At 45.6% G+C, this 12,156-nt stretch overlaps 1 protein-coding gene across 5 annotated transcripts; it reads right to left on the bottom strand.

Moving 5' to 3' along the window:
* Positions 1-4,580: 4,580 nt before the first annotated feature.
* zbtb18 (zinc finger and BTB domain containing 18) lies at positions 4,581-12,148 on the bottom strand. Of its 5 annotated transcripts, none has more exons than XM_034100885.1 (2): positions 12,014-12,148; positions 4,581-9,364 (listed from the first exon to the last, which is right to left on the bottom strand). In XM_034100885.1, the coding sequence occupies exon 2, from the start codon at positions 9,345-9,347 to the stop codon at positions 7,644-7,646; it is 1,704 nt and encodes a 567-aa protein (XP_033956776.1). In that variant the 5' UTR covers positions 9,348-9,364; positions 12,014-12,148; the 3' UTR covers positions 4,581-7,643. The 5 variants fall into 5 exon arrangements, with proteins under 5 accessions (XP_033956776.1, XP_033956775.1, XP_033956779.1 ...); XM_034100884.2 differs by lacking the exon at positions 12,014-12,148 and adding an exon at positions 10,711-11,279; XM_034100888.1 differs by lacking the exon at positions 12,014-12,148 and adding an exon at positions 10,434-10,617.
* Between the last annotated feature and the right edge of the window lie 8 nt (positions 12,149-12,156).

Genomic DNA, 12,156 nt, shown 5'->3' with positions numbered 1-12,156 from the left:
ATGCCGTCAGAATCTAGAATACAACCACGATATCCGATGCTAGAAATCGAGATCATCTTTGCTGAATTGCAACTCAATGGACGATGTCGACATCATTACATTACATGTTAGACACTTTTATCCAAAGCGACTTACATACTCAATACTGTGGACAATCCCCACAGGAGCACGTTGGGGTGAAGTGTCTCAGGGACACAACGACATGCTGACTGCAGTGGGGTTTGAACCTGTGACCCCCTGATCCCAACACACAACCCACTGCACCACACGCCTCCATCACCTGAGGACTGTCTTCATACATGCACAGCACTTTAAAGTGAAGCTGCAATAGTCATGTGCTCTTTTGTAAATGTCAGGAAACGATTTGATAACATATGAAACCTTGCATCCACATACGGCAAAGCCTTAACACAGAGATTTGTGTGATGTGCAGAAAACGATAATGCAGAGACCCACATCTGCAGTAAACACCTGTCTTAGCTGCTTCACCCTATAACGCGAGCCTTTCATGAGGAGAACAACCCATAGCCTTGACTCCCAAGACATGTTTTCTGTTGCATTGGACACTATACTCGCTTTACTTACAGTAATAGTTCATCCCTCAACAGAATCTCTGGTCTTAATTTACGTCATTGATGTTTTTCATCCGTAGTATTTTCTGCAACTAAGCAACCAACAGCTACCTCACAGTAGACAATATTCTGGACACTTGACAAACGTGCAAGCCCATAGTGCATGATGGGTCATGTGGTATGCTTTTTCAGACTTATCTTCTAAAACGGTGCGACAACACTTCCCAGAGTCCACTTCACTGAGATTGTATTGTATTAGTGTGGATGTTAGTGTCCCTCCTTTGTGTAAAGTCAAACATGATCGTTTTGCACCACCTTTTTGAGTTCTGTGAATATTTAAACATGTTGTGACATAATAACTTTTCCAGAATTATTTTTGTTTTGAGGTTGAGATAAGATGATACCAGTTTATTTTTGTTTTCTTTTACCACATCTTTTCGTTTTCAGCTACACGATTTCCAAACACGTCTCTAAATGGGTCAGGAAAACTCCACACCAAAGTTTATAAATGGAAACATTCCAGCAAGTTAAAAGTTATTATAAACTGAGCTATGGATGTGAGACACTACTGCTCCCTAGTTTGGCTGATTTGAACATCTTTTGCGTCTTAGCTGCGCTGTTTTACTGTGAATTGTGTGATTTATTCCACTAAAGATGGTTTGATACGGCCCATAGTTTACCATGCTGACAGGGGTATGAGCTATTACCCAGAATCCACTGTGTGTGTGTCTCTTTCATCAGGTTTCCACTGTGTTTCAGCAGGAGGATAGACACAACGGGGAGAATGAACTTGACTCTTCCACAGCACCACAGCTGGCTGACTGCTCGCTTCTCGTGTGTGTGTGTGTGTGTGTGTGTGTGTGTGTGTGTGTGTGTGTGTGTGTGTGTGTGTGTGCGCGTGTGTGTGTGTTCATACATGTGTACAGCTCAGCAGGCAGGTGCAGCAGATGTCGGGCACTCGCACCACACACACACACAAACAAACACACGTACAGTATCGCCTCTAACATCTACACAGCAGGCAGCTGAGTTGGTGACATTAAAGGACCCCTCTCTGCGTGACCCCGTCAGGTCACCATGGCGATGATAAAGTGCTGAGTCGTGCACATGTGTCCCGATGCCAGCAGTTTCCAACAACACCCCGAACACGCCCTGGTAATGCCCCTTATCTGGCAGACACACACACAGCTGGGAGAGCATGGCATGAAAAGAGGATTCTTCTTTCTTTTTCCGCAGGGCTTTATTGTTGCTTTAACCTTAAATCCAATGAATGTGTCTGTTTATAGCATCCTCTTCAGACGAGTCCCACAGGTTGAAAGATGGATGTCTCTTCATCCCATTCTCTGTGCTTTTTCTCCACGTCTCTCTCACTGTTATGTGGAGGGTTCATGGCTGCTCTCCTTCCATACAAGAATCACACAAAGGACAAGTACTGTTTAATCCCATCGTAGCCCAGCCCTAAAGACAGACCAGCTGGAGGCCTTTGTGTGTGTGTGTGTGTGTGTGTGTGTGTGTGTGTGTGTGTGTGTGTGTGTGTGTGTGTGTGTGTGTGTGAAACCAGGTTTTTTTGTGTGTGAGCGCTCTTCCAAGTGTGTAAATTGCTGAATGACAGTCTTATCTGAGTTTTTCTTATGCGTTGATATATGTATGTGTGTGTGTGTGTGTGTGTGTGTGTGTGTGTGTGTGTGTATTTGAAGGGGTTTGTAGGGGGGTTGTGGGGGTTTATGGTTAAGTAGTATTTGGGGGCCCCCTTTTTCACAGAGACACACAGATATTCAAGTTCAAGTTGCGTTGCCTTTTGTTTTCAGGAGGGGGAGGAGGGTGCAGTGGCTGGACGGATGGATGGCTTGCTGGGACACTGTGCCCCCCGATTTTCCCAAAAATAATTTCCCCCACTCTGCCTCCCCCGCCCCCCCAGGCCCCAGCCAGTGTAGTGCCACTGTATTGTCTGCTTGCAGGCGGGCCGCTTGTTGCTTGCCTTCTTGTCCTGCTGTGCTGAGTGCCTGACAAAGGGGCTCTTTTAAATATGCAGACAATCCTCGATCACTTGCACGCGCACGCACACACGCACGCACGCACACGCACACACACACACACACACACATTTGTCTCTGCTTTCCTCTCCCTCCGTCAATTCTTTCATGGCTAGACCTGGCCTGGGAGTGTTTCCTTTTTTCACGGAGAATCAACAAGTCCCCGACATGAAAAGGATACAGAAGGCTTTTCTCCCCGTGTGCCGTACAGGCTTTGAATGGACGCTGTTAGCATTGCTTTGAAAAGGCGGTCGGCGTGTTAGGGCTAAAAGCTGGAATACTGTTTGCTATGGGCTTTCACCAAGCTTTGTTATTATACATGTGTTCGTCTACAATTTTGTATGCACAAAAAAACCCATGGGCTACTGTACGCAATCCTTGACTGTGTTCTTATTATTCACAATAACTCGTGTCCTGCATTCTCAAAAGTAAAATCTAGAGCTTTAGATGATCTGTCTTGAGAGTTGTTAAGAAATTCTGAAGATTGTTTTCTCATCCTAACTCTGTAGATGTCAGTTTACAGACATGAGCTGGAAACTGGTTTGAAAATGTGGAGCAACAGCCAAACATCAGGACGCTTGGAGTCCACATGACAGTCTCCTCTTTATCTCCCTTCCTCCCTCTCCCGGTATATGGGAGCCCTCTTTGGCAGCTTGGCAGAGGCCGCTCCCTCACGCGAAACCGCAGAGTGCAGGGGCCCGGGCCCCCAGACAGGAGCCCAAGCTGGTCTCAGCCTCCCAACATGTTGAGCTGGCCTGCCTTGGGCACAGCCAAATGGTTCTGCAGCTGCCCCTTTGTCCCCCTTCCTTAAGTAAACAAAGGACAGAAACAAATTAATGACCTACATTCAAGACAAACCTCGCACGGCTTCCTCGCAGGGAGAGCGCGCGAGCAGTTGTCTATAAGCAGATGTTCACTTACAACACTGCAGATTGCAATTAATGATCACCAAGCAGCGCATAACCAAAGGGAAGGGTTGCTATTATAATGTCTGCTGTCTGCCTGGATCATGGATGGAGATTTAAAGCACCGCTGAGGGCAGGTAGCTTAAAAAGACTGACTTTTTGAATATTTGGCACATTTTAACTAAAGTAAATATTCCCCATAATTGTAGACATTGAGAAATCTCCTAACAATGTAAGGCATGATGAACGACTGTGACACAAATCCCATCCAATTTAAGACATGCGAGTTGTTACTGTTAAAACTCTTCCTGAAATGGACAACAAACTGAAATCTTTTGACCACTCGGAAGTTTCTTAAACCAATACTGGCCATTCATCAGACAATGTCACATAGATTAGACGTGAGCTTATCGCGTGAGTGTGCGTCGGGGCTTACTGAAGAGACCATCTGGGCCCTAATGAACGCTGCTCCTTGGCCTCTGAGTGCAGGGGCTTTTCAAGCATCTGTAAGAACAGGTTTAGTGAGCAGCAATACATTAGCTAAAGCTGACTTCTTTACTGGACAACTGTACTTGAGGAGCTTTAGTAAGAGGCTGTGTGTGTGTGTGTGTGTGTGTGTATGTGTGTGTGTTGAATCTCAACAAGCTGTTGCACAATTTCTTCTCAGATGCAGCCTACACCTTAACCAGTGCAGCAGATATATCAGGAGGTGTGCAGGCACGCATGAGCACACAGTGAGTTTTCAAACACACAACACACACACACACAACTTCCACCCACATTGCAAGTCCCTGAGGAACAGGATGTGAAAACCTCCTGCACTCGCCCTGCTGCAACCTGTAGTGTGTGAGGTGCATAAGACCAACGTTTCTGAATTTTCCCTACATCAAAATGTGCTTAAAAATATGTTGAATTTATATATACAGTTATTTCTGTGTTTTCCTATGGCAGAGGAGAAGCTAAGCATTACATAAGTAGAAACACAAGAGTTGTTAAATTATACATAATGACATTAAAGACGAGCCGTGATTTTCTTTTTTCAAGAAAAAAATAGATCTTCACACAGGAGGTTGAATTTCAAGATTCTTATAATTTATTGCAGTTTGCACACAATTTAAAAATGTCAACAACAGCACACCAAAAAATTACAAAACTAAACACAATTAGAATTTACTCCCCTTGAGAAAAAAAAATTAACCCAACTATGATTGTCAAAGCTAAAAATGACTACATCTGAAAAAGAACATGAAATAAAAGCAAAGACATTTCTTAATCTCAAGAGGGAGCAAATATATCTGAATCAAAATCTGCTTGTTTTTTCCCAGATAGTGATTGTCCTTTTTCAAAACAGACTCAGTCACTTCACGCCCACCCCCCTCCCCCCATCTTCCTTTCCCATAAACTGTCTATGACATTTGAACATCATATTTTTAAACCTTGCTTTAAATAAAAAATAAAATAAACTCCCCCTTTTGTTTTCAAGTAAGCACAGCAAAAGATGGAGATGTTTCGTCGGGGCGGATACTTCACAGCGTCTTGAGCGGTTGACATCGCTCCCACAACTCCTCCCCCCACGCTCACACTTTAAAAATAAAACATTTGAAAAACAGCCCGGACTACAGCAGTTTAAGGCGGTCAAGTACAACCAGAGGAACAGAACAAAACAAATAAAAAACACAGCAGTAATGATGAAAACAACAGCAGGATGGAGTGAGCCCATATGCAGCGGAGGAATAACGTTTAGAGAAGAAAAATTAGACGATGCGGTGCAAACTGCCGCAATGTCACCCACACTGTTGCCTTGGCAAAGCCTGTAGGTGCCACCAGATGACGGGGCAACACAGACAACCCCCCCTCCCCATGCACATCACTGGGGGCGTGCACACACACACACACACACATATCTGAGTGAGGGGGAAATGTAGAGCGTTCAATTTGAATTATCTCTGTGTCAAATGTTTCCAGATTGTAAAAACGCTTGACCATTATTTTTAAATTCTAACAAAATTCTAGAGTTGAAAAAACGGAAAAATTATCAATCAGTGTAGCCCCCCGACTCAAACACAACATTCACATACAAAAGAAAATTGTTCTCCAATCACATGATCAAAATATAATATCATTTTCTGATAAATTCCATGAATTTATATATGCTTTTAACTTCCCAATGCTTTACAGTATCAAATACTTCCATCGCGTCAGAAATGTTTTAGTTTTTTAACAAAGGCATCTTTTCAGCAAAAAATCTGATTTCTTGTCTTTTAGCTTAAAAAGGTGCATTCAGGCATGCCAATTCTCTCCCATCGATCTCGGAGTAAGGATTATGTTTTGAGAGGAAAACACACACACACACCCACACACCCGCACATGGACGTGTTAACACATTCACATCACTTCATTGTACGGGTTCAGCACACACATATCTAACCCTTTAACTTTCAGCAGGACAGCTCTATTTACTTTTCTCTGTTATTCTTCAAGCCAGAGCCAGAGAACTGCACTCGACAGACCTGAAGTAAGTGCCCGATGAGCAACAAATAATTAGGGAATGGCTTTAGACGTGGGTCTATAGCTGGAGACAGGACGGAGACATTAGAGGTGGACAACAAACATACAGCAGTGGAGACATTGAACGCCTGAGGAGGAGCAGGAGGAGGAAGTGCTGGGTGGACGTAGATCTTCAGTAGGTTTAAATTGACTGGTAATAACCAAGCCACACACTCAAACACACACACACACACACAAACAAACACACACACGCACGCAGCAGAGAGATCAGTGCATATACACACAGGCTTAAAATGCTTCATCATATCGCTTCAGCACCCGACGGAAACACATTCGGTAACATTCTTCTACGAGCCCAGCGACAGAAACTACAACGAGCAGAAAAGTCCAACTTTTCACGGTCAAAAGTTTTACGTTCAACACCTCCCACCCGCCGCCTGATGCAAAAACCACAACTGAAAAAGGTTTAAGACAAAATCAAATTCTCATGCATTTTTTCCCCCCAACGTCGTGAGAAATATATTCAGCTTTTCAACAGACCGCACCCTGGAGTAGTATTCACAAAGAAAAGAAAAAGAAAGCCTGTTGTCAAATATTTGATCAATTACAATGTGTACAGTAATACAGCAAATTCACATTTGTATTTTAAAATATACAGGTTTGGACATCATGCAACAACAGCAGGTCCCATTACAAAAAAAGTAACAAAATAATAATAATAATAATAATAATTAATTTTTTAAAAAATGTAACGGATTTAAATTCTAAAACTATAGCAGAATAATATACAACAACCTTAAATTAAATACCTTTCCAACAACAGATGGTTTAAAGACTGCCAGCTAGATTTAAGAAAAAAATTCTATTAATAACAATAATAATTATAATAATCTGTAAAAGTCTTTTCATTTTTAGAAAATACTTCAAAATGATTGGAAGTGAAAAAAGGAGGCTGTGCATTGCATGAGTGCCATCAGTTAGTCTGTTACCCTGAACACACACCACCAAAGAGCGAGGAGCGCCTCGCCAGCCACACCTCCATGCCAGTAGAAAATAAAATTAATACACACAAAACACACTCATACACACTCACGCACGTCAGGTGAAATGTTTGCCAGAGTAGTGCAGTATCACACACACACTTCTTCAAACCGTGTGTGTGTGTGTGTGTGTGTGCTGATCACAGTACCCGTTTAGTGTATTGTATTTTCACTTCAGTGTGTTCGACCTGAACTCTTGCCGTGGCGTTTGCCGCCTGAGGATCTGGGGCCGGCGTCGGAGTGTTTTTGTCTGAGATGAAACGCGAACGGAGTGAAAACTCTCCCAGAAGGCGAGACCCTCGTCCTTCGACGCAATAAAAACCACCAAAACAGAACTTAACGCCAAATAATAATAAGAGTTCAGAATAAAATAGAACAAAACAAAATCACCCCAAACAGCAACAACAAAAAAACTCAGTAGTAACATTTTCATGTGCTATTAAAGTGCAATTGAATGAGATTTTGCGACACACACGAACATGACTCTCTTGAACCCCTCACATCAACTCTGCCTTCTGCCCCCATGCCTCTCTGCCCTTCTTTCACTCTCCGCTCTTTCCCTTTATCAAGCCCTGCAGTGTGTTTCTACTTCCACAGTTCCTGCGAGCTGTCCTCGATCGCCCAGTCCCTGACATTAGGCAGCGCCAGCGGCTCGCTCTTCACCGACATTGAGTTGACCAGTTCGCAGTGGAACTTGCGGATGTGTCGGTAGAGGTCCCCGGACTGCGTGAAGCGCCGCTCGCACCACTTGCAGGCGTGCGGCTTCTCGCGCGTGTGCACCACGGCGTGCCGGCTGAGGTTGTGTGAGTATTGGAAGCTCTTGCCGCAGGTGGTGCAGGTGTAGGGTTTCTCTCCGGAGTGTGTCCGCTCGTGGCGCTTCAGCGTGTACATGCAGGAGAAGGTCTTGCTGCAGATGGTGCATGTGGGCACGTTGACGTCTCCGGCGGGCTTGGCGCGGATGCCCTCCTGCTCCCTAAAGTGGGAGCTGAGGTGGAGCTGCAGGATGTGCGGGGAGGGGAACACCTTGTTGCACAGCGGGCACATGAAGATCTGAGTGTGTTGAGCTGACAGCATGTTGGAGACGTAGGGCAGCAGGGCGCTGTCCATGCTGGCCACCTCGGCCTGGGCGCGCTCGTTCTCGCCCCCCAGAATGTCCTCGTCGTCCGCTGTGGCCGAGGGCTTCTCCTCCCGCTCCATCTCTGAGGCCAGGGAGGCCTCTCGCAGAGCGGACAGGTGGGCCTCCAGGCCGAGCCTCCTCTGGGCCGACAGGGGCCCGCCGACCCCGTGGTGCCCGAGGCCCCCATTGGTGATGGGAACTGTGGCCTTGGTGATGCCGCTGTGCTCCATGTCATAGTCCCCACCTCCGAGTTCCTCTTCCTCTTCCGAAGCTACGCCCCTCTCCACCTTCACCCTCACCCTCACAGCCAATGGGCTTTGGAGCCTGTCTGGCGTCGCTGCCCCGCTGAAATACGACTGGTGGTGATTGCTGTGGTTGCTACCAGCGATCGGCTTGACTGACAGGTCCAGGACGCAGTCGGCTGCATCGTTTGACACCCTCCTGCCCCGCTGCCCTCCACGAGAGCTGACGGAGCGGTGTGAGCGCTGCGAGAGGGACCCTGTGGAGCTGGAGGGGCTGCCGGCCGGGGAGAGCCGCTTCACCCCCTCCCTCAATCCTTCCCCAGCCTGGGTCTCCGCCTCTGTGTGCCCCGGGCTGGTTGTAGCCGTGGCTGGCGTCCCTGATCTGTCTGCAGACGGCAGTCTCAGCCACATCGCTCCTCGCTCGGCCTTGGCCTCCTCGTCTTCGTCGCTGGGCAGCAGGTCGGCAGTAGCAGGCCGGCCTGTGGATCCTTCTGAGAGACTGTCGGCCTTATCGGAGCAGCTGGAGCCGCCGTCCTCTTCTCTGCGCGTGCTGTCCGCCTCGGTCGGGGACTTCTGCTTCAAACGTTTCTTACACACTTTGACAATGTCATACATGTGCAGGTAGCTGGCCGCTGCTAGCACATCCTCCACGGGAAGGTCCTGGAACTGCAGCTTGCCCTCGTACATGAACTCCAGGAGCAGAGAAAAAGCGGGGGCTGTGACAATGTCGTTGTTGAGGTGCACCACGTCTCTCTTGTCCAGCTGGTCCTTGTAGAAGAGGTGAAAGTACATGCTGCAGGAGGCCAACACAGCCCGGTGGGCCCGGAACTGAGCATCGCCCACCAGAACCGTGGAGTCGCACAGGAAGCCCTGGTGCCGCTGCTCGCTCAGACACTGGAGTAAATGTCTGCTGTGGTCTGGGAACTCCATCTTGCCGTCCTCATAACCTGCAGCCACAGAGAGAGAGAGTCAACGTTAGATACATCTGAGAAAGATCTGAGATGTCAAAGCTGATGGTTATTAAATAGGTTTTGCAAGTTCTTAATTAAGTGTGAAAATGTGTTTATTTTCAGAGTTCAGTATTTCTTCTATGAAGGTGAATACGCAAAAAGAAAACAAGGAACCAAAATCGAGAACGGAAAAGCAGCAAAAGACAAGTTAAATTCAAAGAGGACAGAAAAGGAAAGTTTTTAAAATGATGACAAAGTATGATACAATTCACGGTAAGTGTAAAAATCGTGGCTGTGTGATTATCATCATTTCGCAATTCCTGCAAACTAAATTATTTTTAAACGAGGTCAACTGAAAAGAAATAGCAGATATGCAAAAAAGAGGAGACAAATGCCAAAGTCACAGATGGTATGCGACGCCGATAACAATCTACAGAGAACACGACGAGCGGGCGAAAAGAAACGCAGCAGGAGAAGATAGGGCGGTAAAAACTGAGAGACACAGAAGTCAATTGTAAATAAAATACTACGAAAAATACACCCTAAAATATGCAGAAACATTCCGCATATTTGGAATATATTTAAATATCATACGTATAGTAGAAATAAGTAATAGATAGGATTTCTTATCACTCACAACATTAATAGAAATATTTCTGCTCGAATTCAAACACCACGCAGGTACGTTCAACGATGCAAAATATTGATGTTATTTCTATTCATAATTTACTTTGTTTACAATCTAAAAATAGAAAAAAGGAAACTGATTATTAGCTTTAAAGAAATATTACAATAATGAAAGAATAATCACTAATTCAGTCGTTACCCTCAGACAGACTTAATCTCTGTTAAAGCAGCAGCGACAGACTCGTCTCTGCGATCCTCTCTCTGCTTCTCTCTGACTCCTCTGCCTGCACTCCTGGATTGTCGCTGCTCCTACGCTGGTTATTTTTATTAACCCACTTTGGCCTAGCCTGGCACAGCCCTTTTAGGTAACCGGCTTTCAGCTGTACACACTGTCCGCACATATAAACACACACACACACACACTTAGGTTCCAGCCTACCTACCAACCACCTCCACAGGCTAAGTTGAGCAGGAGAACTGGCCAATTGAAATGGCACAGCTGAAAACAAAACAGCTTGTCCCTTGTTTAACCTGCGAGCGCCGGCTTCACGCGTAAGATCAGTCGAGACTCCAGAGAAGAGGGGAAAAAGGCTGAAAACTTGCAGCACTGCTCTGCAGGTGTAATTGATCTAATTGATAAAAATAAATGCACAACTAAATATCAGCTGACAGAAGGTGATTACAAGGCTGAAATATGTCAAATCATTAAGTCCCACCTGTTAACCAAGTCAATTTGTCCTGCCTGAGAAAATACATTGGTCCCGCTCCGCACTGTGTTAACCAAAGCAGCTAAATCACCTCATTTGAATGAAGCTAAAGCAAGAATGTCCCTATGTGTGTGTGAGACCGAGTGTGTGTGTGTCCTGTATATGTGTGTGTGCTCGCCCTCCGGCTCGTTCAGACTGCTTTTAATGAGGGGGCTTACAGGGACAAGGGTGTACCACCTCCCACCTCCCATCTCCATCCCCTCCTACCCCCTCTGTCCAGCCAAACCCCTCTGCCACCTCCTCCTTTCACACACCATCTGAATATTACAAGAAAAAAAAATCCCGCACATCCGACCCCGTAGTAGAAACTACCCTCTTCCTCCACCCCTCCACCACCACCACCCAGGAGAGAAGATTTACAATACAATCGCTGTAAGTGCCCTGCTCGTCACAGCATCAATCCTAATCCTTAAAGATGGCTAAAAATAAAGACGGCAGCGGTGGGGAGGGAGCCGTCAACGGAGGCTCAGGAGGGCAGCAGCCCGTCACCCGGCCAGGACGGCCAGTTAGCGCAGGCAGGGGTCTGACGGAGGGAGAGCGGGTGAGGGAGAGAGGGTGAGGGAGAGGCTGGGATGGCCGGGGAGGGAGGCTTACCCACATCTGATCCAGCTGACGGGGGCCATATGGCAGCTGCTAGCCAGATAAAGAGATTAAGACTAGGAGGGAGTGCGATTACAGCTGTCTAGCCAATTCAGGCAGCTCAAATCTGCAACTTCTAAATTAGTCTCCTCTACTCCGGCCGGCAGGAGGGGAGAAAAGACCGCACATGCTTTCAAGTAATTTTACAGAGTTAGAATTAACTGAAAAAAATAACAGTTTAGATAAATAGGATTAAATAGCAGATATTGGCTTAAAGTTAGACATTTTTAGGTATTTTATTAAGAAAATAAAGCTTATTTATTTGTTTAAATTCAACACTTTTAAAAAGAAAATGTCTTAATTTCCTTTTTTTAACTAAAATGTTAAAAATAAACATTTTAATTAGGATTTCATTTTTCTTTTAAAATGTTAAAATAAATAAAATTGCAAAAAATAATAACAAAGCTCGATTTAAAATAACATTTTCTCAGTTGTAACTTTGCTTTCAATGAATAAGCGACTGGACAAAACGCCTGACAACACAAAAACAAAACAAATGGCAAAACAAGTTAGTTTAAAATGCAGCTCATCAGACAACAAACTAAAAGCCAGCAGAGACCTCCCGGACCGCAGCTACACCTCGGACAGGCAGCACGAACACCAGTTTACTCACCAGTAGCTTCACACAGCGCGCTCACACTGCTTTGACACACCGGAGATCCTCAGCACAACACAATAACTACTCCAGACTCTGCTACTCTATTCACTCTGCCTCACACACACACGCACACACACACACACACACACACACACAAC

Source organism: Pseudochaenichthys georgianus, chromosome 15, assembly GCF_902827115.2.
Source record: "Pseudochaenichthys georgianus chromosome 15, fPseGeo1.2, whole genome shotgun sequence".
NCBI lineage: Eukaryota > Metazoa > Chordata > Actinopteri > Perciformes > Channichthyidae > Pseudochaenichthys > Pseudochaenichthys georgianus.
The sequence above is the reverse complement of the archived record's forward strand: the minus strand, read 5'-3'. Positions and strand labels throughout refer to the sequence as shown.

What these genes read in the sequence shown, in the direction of transcription:
- zbtb18 (XM_034100884.2), bottom strand. Translation starts at nt 10,750, where the DNA reads ATGTATTTTCTCAGGCAGGACAAATTGACTTGGTTAACAG. An exon ending in CAAATTGACTTGGTTAACAG is followed by an intron (nt 9,365 to 10,710) that starts GTGGGACTTAAT and finishes CTGTGGCTGCAG; the next exon opens with GTTATGAGGACGGCAAGATG.